Genomic DNA, 14,830 nt, shown 5'->3' with positions numbered 1-14,830 from the left:
GCGAAATGGCAGAAGCCAGTATTTCTGTGGATCAGGATCAGTTCAGATGTCCAGTGTGTCTGGATCTCCTGAAGGATCCAGTGACGATTCCCTGTGGACACAGTTACTGTATGAGCTGCATCACTGACTGCTGGAATCAGGAGGATCAGAAGAGAATCTACAGATGTCCATTATGCAAACAGACCTTCACACCAAGACCAGTTTTAGGTAGGAATGTGGTGTTTGCTGAGATGGTGGAGAAACTGAAGAAGATGAGACTCCAAGCTGCTCCTATTCCTCCTCCTGTTCCTGCTCGTCGTCATCAACCTCATACTGGATCTGGAAATGTTCATTGTGATTCCTGCACTGGAGGAAAACAGAAAGCAGTGAAGTCGTGTCTGGAGTGTCGAAGCTCTTACTGTCAAAATCACCTTGAACATCATGAGAATCTCTTCAGAGGTAAAAGACACAATCTGATGGACGCCACTGGACGACTGCAGGAGATGATCTGTCCTCAACATGATAAAATGCTGGAAATTTACTGCCGTACTGACCAGCGGTGTATCTGTGTGCTGTGTTTGGTGGATGAACACAAATACCATGACACTATATCAACTGCAGCAGCGAGGACTGAGAAACAGGTACTGCTTCATACTGGATCTCATGAGAGATGACAGTTCATGTCATTTCTCTAATTTGTCATGTGATTTTAATTTCAATCATAGAAACTGATATAATTAACTCAGTAAAATTGTAAATTTTTTCTATTTTCTAAGTTTTCTATTTTCTATCAAAACATAAGAGACTTCTTTCAAAAACATAAAAAAGAGTTTTGGATGATAGTGTAGTATTAATCATATTTTTGTTTTCTGCAGAGACATTTTGAGGAGAAACAGAGAAACATCCAGAAGATAATCCAGCAGAGAGAGAAAGATCTTCAGCAGCTGAGAGAGGCTGTGGCGTCTCATAAGGTGAGTTTGGAGAAGAAGTTTGAGTCTCAGTTTGGACTTTCCTCCAGTGCTGGAGCTCTTCTAGTCCCACTGAAGCCACTGTGTGATTGTGATGTGTGTAACAGCGCTCTGCACAGACCGCAGTGGAGGACAGTGAGAGGATCTTCACTGAGCTCATCCGCTCCATTGAGAGACGTCGCTCTGAGGTGATTCAGCTGATCAGAGATCAGGAACGAGCTGCAGTGAGTCGAGCTGAAGAACGACTGGAGCGACTGGAGCAGGAGATCAATGATCTGAGGAGGAGAGACGCTGAGATGAAGCAGCTTTCACAAACACAGGATCATGTTCATTTCCTCCAGGTAACACAGATCTTCTCAAACACTGAGGACTTTAACAAGCTTCTGGAATTACAGGGAGTTTGTGTTTTTGTCTTTGTGTCTGTAGAGTTTGTCGTCTTTCTCTCTCTCTGGATCTACAGACGGCTTCACTGTCAGTTCTCATCTGTCTTTTGATGAAGTAGTGAAATCTGTCTCTCAACTCAGAGACAAACTGCTGCAGTTCTGCAGCGAGGAGACAGAAAAGATATCTGGAAGAGGTAAATACTCATTTATTATCAGAAAGGAGTTCAGCACCATTTTTTTAATTTTAGTGTTGTCAATCAATCAAAAAATAAGAAAAATAAAAAAGAAAATATCACAAATGTTTCTGTAATTAATCACAAATAATTGCAACATTAAACCCATTTTAATAAATATCAAATACTACAGAAACTAAATAAACTCAATGTAAAATAACCCTGCACAGTCTTCACTATATAAATTAAATATACAAACCTGATTCCAAAAAGGTTGGGACACTGTACAAATTGTGAATAAAAACAGAATGCAATGATGTGGAAGTTTCAAATTTCAATATTTTATTCAGAATACAACATAGATGACATATCAAATGTTTAAAATGAGAAAATGTATCATTTTAAGGGAAAAATAAGTCGGCATGGCATCAACACATCTCATTAAAGTTGGGACATGGCCATGTTTATCACTGTGTGGCATCCCCTCTTCTTTTTATAACAGTCTGCAAACATCTGGGGACTGAGGAGACAAGTTGCTCAAGTTTAGGAATAGGAATGTTGTCCCATTCTTGTCTAATACAGGCTTCTAGTTGCTCAACTGTCTTAGATCTTATTTGTCACATCTTCCTCTTTATGATGCGCCAAACGTTTTCTCTGGGTGAAAGATCTGGACTGCAGGCTGGCCATTTCAGTACCCAGATCCTTCTATGCAGCCATGATGTTGTAATTAATGCAGTATGTGGTCTGGCATTGTCATGTTGGAAAATGCAAGGTCTTCCCTGAAAGAGACGACATCTGGATGGGAGCATATGTTGTTCTAGAACTTGGATATACCTTTCAGCATTGATGGTGCCTTTCCAGATGTGTAAGCTGCCCATGCCACACGCACTCATGCAACCCATACCATCAGAGATGCAGGCTTCTGAACTGAGCGCTGATAACAACTTGGGTTGTCCTTGTCCTCTTTAGTCCGGATGACGTGGTGTCCCAGTTTTCCAAAAAGAACTTTTGATTCGTCTGACCACAGAACAGTTTTCCACTTTGCCACAGTCTATTTTAAATGAGCCTTGGCCCAGAGAAAACGCCTGTGCTTCTGGATCATGTTTAGATATGGCTTCTTTTTTGAGCTATAGAGTTTTAGCCGGCAACAGCGAATGGCACGGTGGATTGTGTTCACCAACAATGTTTTCTGGAAGTATTCCTGAGCCCATGTTGTGATTTCCATTACAGTAGCATTCCTGTATGTGGGCCCTAAGATCACGGGCATCCAGTATGGTTTTCCGGCCTTGACCCTTACGTACAGAGATTGTTCCAGATTCTCTGAATCTTTGGATGATATTAATTGGGAGAATTGGTGATCCTCTGCCCATCTTGACTTCTGAGAGACACTGCCACTCTGAGAGGCTCTTTTTATACCCAGTCATGTTGCCAATTGACCTAATAAGTTGCAAATTGGTCCTCCAGCTGTTCCTTATATGTACATTTAACTTTTCCGGCCTCTTATTGCTACCTGTCCCAACTTTTTTGGAATGTGTAGCTCTCATGAAATTCAAAATGAGCCAATATTTGGCATGACATTTCAAAATGTCTCACTTTCAACATTTGATATGTTATCTATATTTTATTGTGAATTTTGTGAAGTTTATGAGATTTGTAAATTATTGCATTCCTTTTTTATTCACAATTCGTACAGTGTCCCAACTTTTTTTGGAATCGGGTTTGTAGATTAATCCTTATTAAAGCTACAAAAGTTATTCACTCAAAAGCAGTAATTGATTTTTTCTTTTTCTTTTTGGGCCTGTTTACACTGGGTCACTCAATGCATTGTCTCTGATCAGATATAACTATCTGATTTGTTAAACCTGTTCCATTTACACTTAGCCATATAAATGTGTCTCCACAATCTTCAATTCCAGCACTGTATGTAAATTCAACAAAGTTTACATCATTGAAAGCATCAGATGTTTACTTATAGTTCATTTGTCTGTCGATGTACTACGGTAGCTGCTACGGTAGCTGTTCCGTGTTTCCTGGTTTCCCTGTGTTTTTTACTGTAGGGAAACACCCAATTAATTAATCAAAAGTGTAACTAGATTACACTTTTTAAGAACTGGATTAACCGTAAATGATTCAGAATCAATATTTTAATACTTTATCAATTATTTGTCCACCAATACTGTAAGGAAAAACACAGGAAGTAAAATTAGCTCAAATTAAATAATTTGTAGGGAATTATAAAGAGTTGTTTAGTTTAGGACTGAGCAACTGAATCATCCAGCGTTCATTTGCTCGAGCCGTAATAAGCTCTTGTAGCGGATATGAATATCCAACAATCGTGAAAACACTGATTAGAGCACGGTAACTTTAAGATCGACAGTTTAAGACATTAAATTTTAGAAGCACATAATACAAGACACTTTCCTTTAAAATCTACAAGAGATTTTATTTATTCTAACACAAACTAATCTAACACAAACGCACACATACATACACACATTCATTCATATGTGTTGCAGTAAGAAAGGAAATGAGAGAGAAAGAGTTTTAAGAGAGAGAGAGTTAGTGATATGATGAACATAATTCCTAGCAATGCACTTCAAAGACCTGAACGAACCATGAATCATTCATTTAAATACACCAGTTCAGTTTTAATCTGGGGTACTTGCTTTAGTCGACTTGACGACTGAATTTCCCTCGTCGGCGTGCAGGGAAGTTTCCAACTCGATGATTTGTCGCAGGGTCTTAAAGGTCCGTGTTGTGTAGTCTATGGGTAGAACCCAATCACGTTTGAGCTTGCTAGAAAATTAAGGAAATCTCTTTGTCGCTGGAGTTAAAGTTGAAGCAGCAAAAGTCGTTGGTTGAACTTTGCGGAAAAACTTAGAACATGAGACTTTCATTGGAAATGAAAATTAAGTAAAAGAAAAGAAAAGTGAGTGAAAGTTGGATGGCTTGAATGAGCTGCTTGTCTGTTCTTCTTGTTACTCCATAGTTCTTGGTTCTTGTCTTTTCGTTTGTCTTCTTGACTAATCTCTCTTGCAATATGACAATTTAAACTTTGTTGTTTGTCACACCTCAGAGGAGTTTTGGCCAATCAGATATCGTCCTGTTTCAAAAGGGTTTTTCTCTGCCCCCAATCATGAATAGGTGTTACTTCCTGTCTCTGCTTTAGCAGAGAGTGCCATTTTAACATAATTTCTATTAAATTAAATATGATACATTTTAAACAGATTTCATTTAAGTCAGGATTTAGAAAAGGGCGAAAGAATTAAATCAATTCCAAATAAGGCATAATTTCAGTCAGTCATTCAAGAGTTATCACATTTACATGAATTGTGGGTGTTCTAAGGCAAAACTGGTTACAGGTAGTACTTGTGGACACATGATGTAACATGTATGCAGTCAAAAAATGATTGATAAGTCAATTTAAAATTGTTTGGAACAATTTTGATGCAGTTTTAGTTGTAGAACAGTCTTGAGTGTTTTTTTGTTTGTTTGTTTGTTTTTTCTGTGAAGTTCAGTCCCTTAGAGAAACAAAAGGGCCTGCAGTGTTTCTCTGTTTTTTGATCTGGTGAACAAAGACTCTTTATCTTCTAGGTGACCATTTGCTGTCACAAATAGCTGAGTTTGTCACTTCTCTTTCTGTCAGGAAACATGAATATCGTAAAAAGTAATAAGCATTGGTTTTCTGAATTAGAATTATGTTTTGAAAGAATCATCTGAATTATTCATTTGTCTGGTTCGTCCACAGTTCCTACATTACATTATTTTTTTTAAATTAATAGTAGAAATGAATTTTTGACAGCCCTTATAAATATAAAAATGTTGTATGTTCAACTGCCTCTCAATGTCAGAATTAAACAGCAAATGTGTTTTGTTGTCTAGTGAAAACCGTCCAGGTCATTTTGGCTCCTGAATATCAGACCAGAGAGGAGTTTCTACAGTGTGAGTAACTACGAAAACACACACAAGTCTAAAATCCAGTCTAGTGGAAGAGTTTCATTTCAAATAAGTTAAAATCTGTACAATGGTGCACTTGATGAATTCATTACACAAAAGTTATTTGTGCCTTGCAAAATACATTGTCCACCAGACAATAACATCTTCAGTCATGATTTTGGACTTATTTTAATTATTTTAATTACTTAAAATGCAATTTATCATTTTCATTTTGATAGAATATATATGAAATGAAATTTAGGGTTTTACATTTTACATTAACTATATTTCATGCTTTTAATACAAGTTATGTAATTTTAACATGAACAAATAACTGTATTTAAAGCATATAGGCAAAATAAATTACAGTAACACATTATTATCTTAATAAGAAGTAAAATGTTACCTCCGCCCCAATATTTAGCATAGATTTTTTTACAGCCATAAAATAAATTATTTTTGATTGGTTGAAATGGATTTAAGTTTCATGGATGATTTTACCTTTTTTTTTTTTTTTTGTAAAGGCCAAATTTATCATTATAAAACAATGATAGACCCACTAATGTTTTATATTGATTATGGAAGTTCATAAAAGATTGATTATGCATTTACCTCCCTCAGATTCTACTCTACTGACTCTGGACCCTAACTCAGTGAATAACAGGCTCCGTCTGTCAGGGGGAAACACAGTGATCACTGTTGCTGACACAAATCAGTGCTATCCTGATCATCCAGACAGATTTGATTGTTGGGGACAGGCGCTGTGTAGAGAGAGTGTAACTGGATGCTGTTACTGGGAGGTGGAGTGGAGTGGAGATGGGAGATCAGGAGTGGGTATATCAGTGACATATAAGAGCATCAGGAGGAAGGGAAATAGTAATGAGAGTGTATCCGGGTGTAACAATCAGTCCTGGAAATTGTTCTGCTCTCCAGACTATTGCTCATTCTGGCACAATAACATCGAGATTGAACTCCCTGTAGTGTCCAGCCGTAGAATAGGAGTGTATGTGGATCACAGCGCAGGGATTTTGTCCTTCTACAGCGTCTCAGACACAATGAGCCTCATCCACAGAGTCCAGACCACATTCACTCAGCCGCTCTATGCCATGTTTGGATTTGATATGCACTCAACAGTGAAACTGTGTCGTCTAATAAGTTAAATTGTACTGAGTATTTTGTCATATCAAATTTTGAATCAGTATGAGTAAGATTTCATGGGTCTTATTTTAATAAATAAAAAACTTCTACACCGTGAATGTGTAGTAAAATAAAGGTAACACTTTTTATGGTCTTTTAACTTGTTGCTTATTAGCATGCATACTACTAGAATATTGTCTGTTTATTAGTACTTATTAAACACAAATGAATGTTTTATTCTGCAAGACCTTATTCTACATTCTTAATCGTACCCAAAACCTAAATTTAACAACTACCTTATTAACTATTATTAAGCAGTAATTTAGGAGTTTATTGAGGGAAAATCAATAATAGTTTATGTGTTCCCTATACTACAGTGTTACCAAAATGAAATTTATTATCAGATGAATTTAATAATTAGCGTAGTATAATGAATGTTGAGTTCGATGTATCTCTTGTTTGACTGTCGACAAATCTCTCAATAAGATATTTTTAATACATACAGTGGCAAGAATTGTTTTCTTATGAAGTTTGTTAACCCCGTGATTTCTGCATTGCTCATCACATGTGGTCTGATCTTGATTTAGTCAAGCACAATATGACCAAACTAATAACAGAAAATGTTATTTTTCACATTTTTATTATATACTTCAAGTAATCATTCACGGTGCATGGTTGAGAAAGTATGGGAGCCCTTGAATTTAGTATAAAACAAACAAACAAACAAACCTGGGTATTCAAACAAACACATTTTTGCCAATGTATATTAAAAAAGCGCCATCTTCTCCTGCATGATCATAATACACACATTTCAAACTCATTTTGCTTTCGCTAACTCTAGTGTTTGTTCAAACGAAATTGTACTTGATGATAAGATTGTTTTTGATGCTCAAATTAAATGTGTTTTGTTATTATTATAACACGTCCAGTTCTGTTTATTCTGACCCCTTTTTTATTACATGAAAAATCAATATGCATATGTGATTCATTACATTTAATGTGGTAAATATGAGGTATCAGCAAGTTAAAATGGAAGCACAGATCAGGTGACTACGGGAAGCGTCTCGGTTACGTATGTAACCCTCGTTCCCTGAAGGAGGGAACGGCGATGTACGTCAGTAGTGACCGACGAATTGGGATATCGCTTAGAGAGCCCTATCATCTTTGTGTAAACTAAAACAAGCCAATGGAATTGGCGTGCGATATTTGCATAATGCGCACCGCCCCCGTCAGGTGTATATAAATAGGAAGCAGATGCAATCGCACTCTGTTTTTCGCTGAGGAGACAACCGGTGTCCGCGCTACAGCGAGGGTACAGAAACTGTGGCGACGGGACGTACGTCTCCGTTCCCTCCTTCAGGGAACGAGGGTTACATACGTAACCGAGACGTTCCCTTTCAGTCGGTCACGTTCGACGTACGTCAGTAGTGACCAACGAATTGGGATCCCAACGAAAGCGCCACAGTTACGAAACCCCTTCCAGTGCCCAGCGCAAGCTCAGCCGCCCATAGCACCGGCTGGCGGTGAAGGGGGCGAGCTTACATCGAGAAAGTCTACTGCTGTCTAACCAATACCCACTAAGTAAACTAGACACACTGGGGAAGCGAACCCGTAAGGGACGCTGCGGAGACCACTACCTACCCAATGGGGGAGGAGTTTACGTGGGAATACACACATGGACTGGCCCGGGGGGCAGTACGCATATGGAGTCCCTGGGATGGCTCCACCTGGTAGGGGGAGACTCATCTGACAGGTGACTGCAGAGCTGGCTCTGCTAAGGGAAAGACACGGACTCGGCCCGTAGGGAGTTTTAAACCGTGGAAAATACACATATGGGACCGCTCACGTAGAGGGGTCACGGCATATGGGCCCCAGCCAACAGACAGCGTCAGCGACAGATGTAGGCCTGGCATCAGACACTCCGCAATGTCCGAGCCGAAGGGGGAGGCGGAGGAACTCGACAGGGTTCGCCAGCGGGGAACACGACTGGAGTGAAGTATGCACGTATCCGGCCAGTGGCGGGAATGGTATTGCAAGCCGACACTTAGAGCGGGTACAGCACGTCTACCGACTAGTGGATGCAAGTACACGTGAGGATACTGGCTCTACACGTAGGCTATAAAACCTAGCGAACGTGTTAGGTGTCGCCCAGCCCGCAGCTCTACAGATATCTGTCAGCGAGGCGCCATGAGCCAGCGCCCAGGAAGAGGCTACCCCTCTGGTGGAGTGGGCTCTCAACCCGAGCGGGCAAGGCACGCCCTGGGATTCGTACACCAAGGTGATGGCATCCACTATCCAGTGGGCCATCCTCTGCTTGGAGACAGCCTTTCCCTTCTGCTGGCCTCCGTAACAGATGAAGAGCTGATCTGAGGTCCTGAAGCTTCGCGTTCTGTTCACGTAAACGCGCAGAGCGCGGACGGGACAGAGCAAAGCTAGGGCTGGGTCTGCCTCCTCCGAGGGCAGCGCTTGCAGGTTCACTACCTGATCTCTGAAGGGAGTGGTAGGAACCTTGGGCACGTATCCAGGCCGGGGTCTCAGGATGACGTGAGAATCACCGGGCCCGAACTCTAGGCACGTTTCGTCGACCGAAAATGCATGCAGATCCCCTACCCTCTTCAGGGAAGCCAATGCAACCAGAAGAACCGTCTTAAGAGACACTAGTTTCAGGTCGACTGATTGCAAAGGCTCAAAGGGATGACCCCGGAGAGCTGTGAGAACCAGGGTCAAATCCCAAGAGGGTACGGAGGAAGGGCGAGGAGGATTTAGTCTCCTCGCCCCCCTCAGGAACCTGACGATCAGATCGTGTTTCCCCAGGGACTTACCCTCGACTGCGTGGTGATGTGCGGCGATAGCGGCAACATACACCTTGAGGGTGGAGGGAGACAGCCTTCGCTCCAACCCATCTTGCAGGAAGGAAAGCACGGATCCGACCGAACATGATCGGGGGTCCTCTCGGCGAGAGGTGCACCATTCGACGAACAGGTTCCACTTCAACGCATAGAGACTCCTAGTGGAAGGAGCTCTAGCGGAAGTGATGGTGTCTACGACCGCTTGCGGGAGATCACTCAGAACCTCCGCATCCCGTCCAGGGATCACTTCCGTAGATCGGGACGCGGGTGCCACAGGGTGCCCCGTCTCTGAGTCAGGAGGTCCTTCCTCAGAGGAATCAGCCAGGGAGGTGTTGTCGCGAGGAGAATGAGGTCTGAGAACCAGGTCCGAGTGGGCCAGTATGGAGCCACTAACATAACCTGCTCCCCATCCTCCCTGACCTTGCACATGAGTTGTGCGAGAAGGCTCACTGGGGGAAATGCATATTTGCGCAGACCCGGGGGCCAGCTGTGTGCCAGGGCATCCGAGCCGAGCGTGCCGCCGGTCAGGGAATAAAACCACTGGCAGTGGGCAGTTTCCGGGGAGGCAAACAGGACTACCTGGGCCTTCACGGTAGAGCACACCTGAGACGAGTGGCCCGAAGGGACCTCAGATCCTTCTGACTCCACAACAAGAGATGGCGGGCGAGTTGCGACATGCGACGGAAGCGTACACCACCTTGACAGTCGATGTACGCAACGGCCACAGTGCTGTGTGAGCGGACTAGAACGTGCTTGCCTGACCACAGCTTCTTGAAGCGGGCCAGCGCAAGACGAACCGCTAGCAACTCGAGGCAACTGACATGCCAATGCAGCTGAGGCCGCGTCCAAAGACCTGCCACTGCATGCCCGTTGTACGTAGCCCCCCGTCCCGTGGCAGAGGCATCTGTGGAGACCACAGCATGCCTGGACACTCGTTCGAGGGGTACTCTGGCCCACAGGAACGAAGGGTCCAACCATCGGACAAGGGTGCGACGACAGCTCGGTGTCACAGGGACACGGAGCGTGCCGCACTGCCACGCCCATCTCGGGACCCGGCCGCGGAGCCAGTGTTGAAGCGGTCTCATATGAAGCAATCCGAGCGGCGTTACCGCGGCTGCAGATGCCATATGCCCCAGGAGCCTCTGAAAATCTTTCAGTGGAGCCGCTGTCCTGCACTTGAGCGAGCTCAGGCAGTTCAACACCGACTGGACGCGCGCCTTGGTGAGACGCGCAGTCCGTGCGACCGAGTCTAGCTCGAGACCGAGACAAGAGATCCTCTGCCCGGGGGCGAGTTTGCTCTTGTCCCAGTTGACCTGAAGACCCAACCGGCTGGGAGCTACAACCATGCCGGGTAGGACTTTGTACTGACATACCCGACCCTCGAACGCAGACCGGAGGAAAGGTCTGCGTCGAGGCAGAATCGAGACATGAAAGTATGCGTCCTTCAGGTCTATTGCTGCAAACCAATCCTGGGGACGGTCTAGGATTGGCCGTAGCCCACCGCCCTTTTTCGGTACAATGAAGTAGGGGCTGTAGAACCCCGACTTCATATCGGCTGGAGGGACCGGCTCGATTGTATCCTTCGCCAGGAGGACAGCAATCTCCGCCCGGAGAACAGGTGCACTGTCCAACGACACCTGAGTGAAATGGACTGCCCTGAAGATCGGGGGACGCCGGGCGAACTGGATCGCATAGCCGAGTCTGATGGTACGAATGAGCCAACTGGACAGGCTGAGGGGCGCTATCCACGCTTCCAGACACTGAGCCAGCGGGACCAAAGGCACCACAGACGCACCGGGGGTGGGGCAGCAAGGCAGAGAGGGACCCAACTCGGACGGCTTGGGAGCGGACTCCGCGAGGCAGCAGTGTGTATGGGAGACGGCGCACGGAACGCGGTCTGCGCCATCACACTGCCGCCTGCTGGCGAATGGGGAGGGAGCTGCCAGTGGCGAGGCGGGGCCTGGCACACTGGCAGACACACCTAGTTGTGACCTGGAGTTTGAGGAAACTGCTCTTTTTGTGGCAAAGTGGGTACCGCTGGACTCCGGAGAGCCAGCGGCGGTAGATGGACAGCCGTCACAAAATCCCCCCGGCCCTCCTCCGGAGGTGGGAGAGCAGATGGCATACTCTCCCAAAGGGCAGGAACCTTCCGCTCCAGGTCGCCCGTCTCCGGGCCGAGTTTTCCCCGACCACTTGCCACCTGGGTTGGCAGAGACGGGCTGGGCACCACGTCCGCGACTGGCACCCTGCTGTTTGGCTGGTGTAGGCTGCTGCTTTGCCGACTTAGCAGGGGCGGAGGAAGATGCAGGCGGGTGCCCTCGGCGACGAGCGGGCTGAGGCTGAGCCACGGGCGGCTGGGTGGAGGCATGACATGTCTGATAGCCTCAGCCTGCTTCTGTGCAGCGGAGAACTGTTGGGCACAGCTCTCCACCGCATCGCCGAAAAGGCCGACCGGAGACACGGGGGAATCCAGGAACCGATCTTTGTCGGTCTCCCTCATGTCTGCCAAGGTCAGCCAGAGGTGGCGTTGCTGGACTACCAAAGTAGACATCGCCTGGCCAACAGAACGCGCTGTCACCTTCGTTGCCCGGAGGGCAAGGTCAGTGGTAGCGCGCAGCTCCCCAAGCAGCTGTTGGTCAGGACCTTCCTGGGGCATCTGCGACAGCGCTTTTGCCTGATAGACCTGCAAAAGGGCCATCGCGTGCAGGGCAGAGGCAGCCTGCCCACAGGCACTGTAAGCTTTCTCAGTCAGACCGGCTGAGAATTCACAGGCCTGGGACGGGAGACGCGGCTCACCGTGCCAGCCAGCGGCCGTTGGACACAACTGCATCGCAACAGACCGCTCGACTGGCGGGATCCTCGCGTATCCCCTGGCTTCCCCGCCGTCCAGGGAGGTGAAGGTGGACGAGGGACCAGGCCCTGTACGAGCCCCATATGGAGCTTGCCAAGACCTGGTCACCTCATCGTGTACTTCCGGGAAGAAAGGCATTGGGGCGGGACGCTGGATTTGACCAGCGCGACCCCCCCCCAAGTACCAATCGTCCAACCGAGATGGGCCGGGACAGGGTGGAGGGTTCCACTCAAGCCCGACGCACAAGGCGGCCCGGGAGAGCACAGCCGTGAGCTCGGGATGCAACGATTGTGCCCATCAGCAGGGACCAGGGAACGACCGCACCCATGAACGCACAGACGAAATGACATACTGTCAGGGTTCGTCTGTAAAGCTCTTTTAGAAGGGGAAGTCAACTCACTCGTGCTGAAGCACCCAGGGAGCGACGCGATGTGTCAGGTACACCACTCCCTGACACACCGAGGAACCGGCCCAAATCGCTACACACGCACACACTCTTTGTGTTGCTGTGAAAACAGCAGTTTTCGAGCTTATAGCTCAGCTCCTCGGAGACTCGCGACCTCGCTGAACGTGCCCTTTCACCAGCACTGAAAGCTCGCTGTAAATCCTCTTCTGAGGCAATGTTTTAGAATAAAACAAACGAAGAAAGGAATCTTCTGAACAGGACACCAGTGAATGGCTCCGAAGCGAAAGACAGAGTGCGATTGCATCTGCTTCCTATTTATATACACCTGACGGGGGCGGTGCGCATTATGCAAATATCGCACGCCAATTCCATTGGCTTGTTTTAGTTTACATGAAGATGATAGGGCTCTCTAAGCGATATCCCAATTCTGAAAGGGAACAGAAAGTTTCTGACTTCACAGCCTCTTCTCTCGATTATAGTCTCTTACTTTAGCTCTCTTCTCACCGATCAGAAGCGCCTGGAAACACCACAAACACCTTCAAATCGATGGACGGATCTTTTATCCTTATTCAAAGAGTCAAACAACAAACTGGATAAACTCTCGCACGGCTCTGTTTGTGGTGATTTCCTGCAGATACAGGTGAGTTCAGAGTACACTGGGCTTTAATATGACTGCGTTTTGCTCTTTATTGAGAGTTTGTTCAAGTTTTTATGAGTTTTAGGGTCTCTTTCTTAATGTTAAGTTGTGTTAATTTCTGTTTTAATGAATCGAACAAACCGAAAGTAAACAGAAAAAAATGACCATCTCATCTGACATACTGAATCAAACGCGTAGGCTACTTCAACTTTGGTTATTTATTAACAGAAAAGTTCAGCACCTTTTATTAAATGTATAAAACGCTCTCGATATTCAGACAATCATAGTTTTTGATAATTGAACTTTTGTTTTCCATAGTGAAAACTGTCCAGGTCATTCTGGCTCCTGGATATCAGACCAGAGAGGAGTTTCTACAATGTGAGTTGACTGTTTTTAATGAAAATAATCATAAACGAATTTTATTATTAATTAGTTGCATCTTTGTGCAGTGACACATTAGTGATGGCATTAAAAAAACACATGTAGCCACTGAGACTTATTTTTTTCAGCACAGACATTTTATATAACAGCAAGCAAGTTGACAAAGCTTCAGTTGAAATAGATTGCTGTTTTATTGACTAAGTTTAGATGCACTCTCATTATTTGCTTATAATCACATTGATGGCTCAACTGGACTGAAACGTTTCTGGTTCAGTTTCTGAACACGGAGACCGACACATATGTTGAAATTTGTTGATTGTATGAATCAACTCTGACCTTTGCACTCTGATTCATACATTCATACGTCAGAGTTCATACAGTATAAACAGATCTTTAAGAATGGGATTCATTCAGATTGATGTTTGCATGTAAAAAAATAAACAATTATTCATTTATCTTCATTAGATTTCCACCTGTTGACTCTGGATCCGAACTCAGTGAATAATTGGCTTCGTCTGTCTGACACAGTGATTGCTTTCGCTGATACATATCAGCCGTATCCTGATCATCCAGACAGATTTGATTGTTGGACCGAGGCGCTGTGTGTGGAGAGTGTGACTGGACGCTGTTACTGGGAGGTGGAGTGGAGTGGAGATGGGAGATTAGGAGTGGATATATCCGTGACATATAAGAGCATCAGCAGGAAGGAAGAAGGTCCTCCGAGTGCAGCTGGACGTAATGATCAGTCCTGGAGTTTTTTCTGCTCTCCAGACTATTGCTCATTCTGGCACAATAACATCGAGATTGAACTCCCTGTAGTGTCCAGCCGTAGAATAGGAGTGTATGTGGATCACAGCGCAGGGATTTTGTCCTTCTACAGCGTCTCAGACACAATGAGCCTCATCCACAGAGTCCAGACCACATTCACTCAGCCGCTCTATGCCATGTTTGGATTAGAAAATGATACAACAGCAAAACTGTGCCGTCTGACTTATTAACTCACACAACAGTCTCATGATGAATCATTATCAGTAAGATGTCAGGCCTTATTTTCTAACCACTATACTGAACACTTGATCACATATATAATAAGAGTTAAATTTCTCATCAGATGAGTAGCTATGGCTGTA

The 14,830-nt window shown here is 45.0% G+C and overlaps 1 protein-coding gene across 1 annotated transcript; it reads left to right on the top strand.

Annotated features, from left to right (window-relative positions):
• LOC137017167 (tripartite motif-containing protein 16-like) lies at positions 1-14,760 on the top strand. Its single transcript, XM_067381147.1, has 6 exons — positions 1-620; positions 855-950; positions 1,055-1,288; positions 1,374-1,524; positions 5,386-5,445; positions 14,166-14,760. The coding sequence occupies exons 1-6, from the start codon at positions 6-8 to the stop codon at positions 14,696-14,698; spliced, it is 1,689 nt and encodes a 562-aa protein (XP_067237248.1). The 5' UTR covers positions 1-5; the 3' UTR covers positions 14,699-14,760.
• Positions 14,761-14,830: the final 70 nt, after the last annotated feature.

Source organism: Chanodichthys erythropterus, chromosome 3 (genome assembly GCF_024489055.1).
Source record: "Chanodichthys erythropterus isolate Z2021 chromosome 3, ASM2448905v1, whole genome shotgun sequence".
NCBI classification, from domain to species: domain Eukaryota; kingdom Metazoa; phylum Chordata; class Actinopteri; order Cypriniformes; family Xenocyprididae; genus Chanodichthys; species Chanodichthys erythropterus.
The sequence above is the reverse complement of the archived record's forward strand: the minus strand, read 5'-3'. Positions and strand labels throughout refer to the sequence as shown.

What these genes read in the sequence shown, in the direction of transcription:
- LOC137017167 (XM_067381147.1), top strand. Translation starts at nt 6, where the DNA reads ATGGCAGAAGCCAGTATTTCTGTGGATCAGGATCAGTTCAGATGTCCA. An exon ending in CAGCGAGGACTGAGAAACAG is followed by an intron (nt 621 to 854) that starts GTACTGCTTCAT and finishes TGTTTTCTGCAG; the next exon opens with AGACATTTTGAGGAGAAACA. An exon ending in CAGAGAGGAGTTTCTACAGT is followed by an intron (nt 5,446 to 14,165) that starts GTGAGTAACTAC and finishes TATCTTCATTAG; the next exon opens with ATTTCCACCTGTTGACTCTG.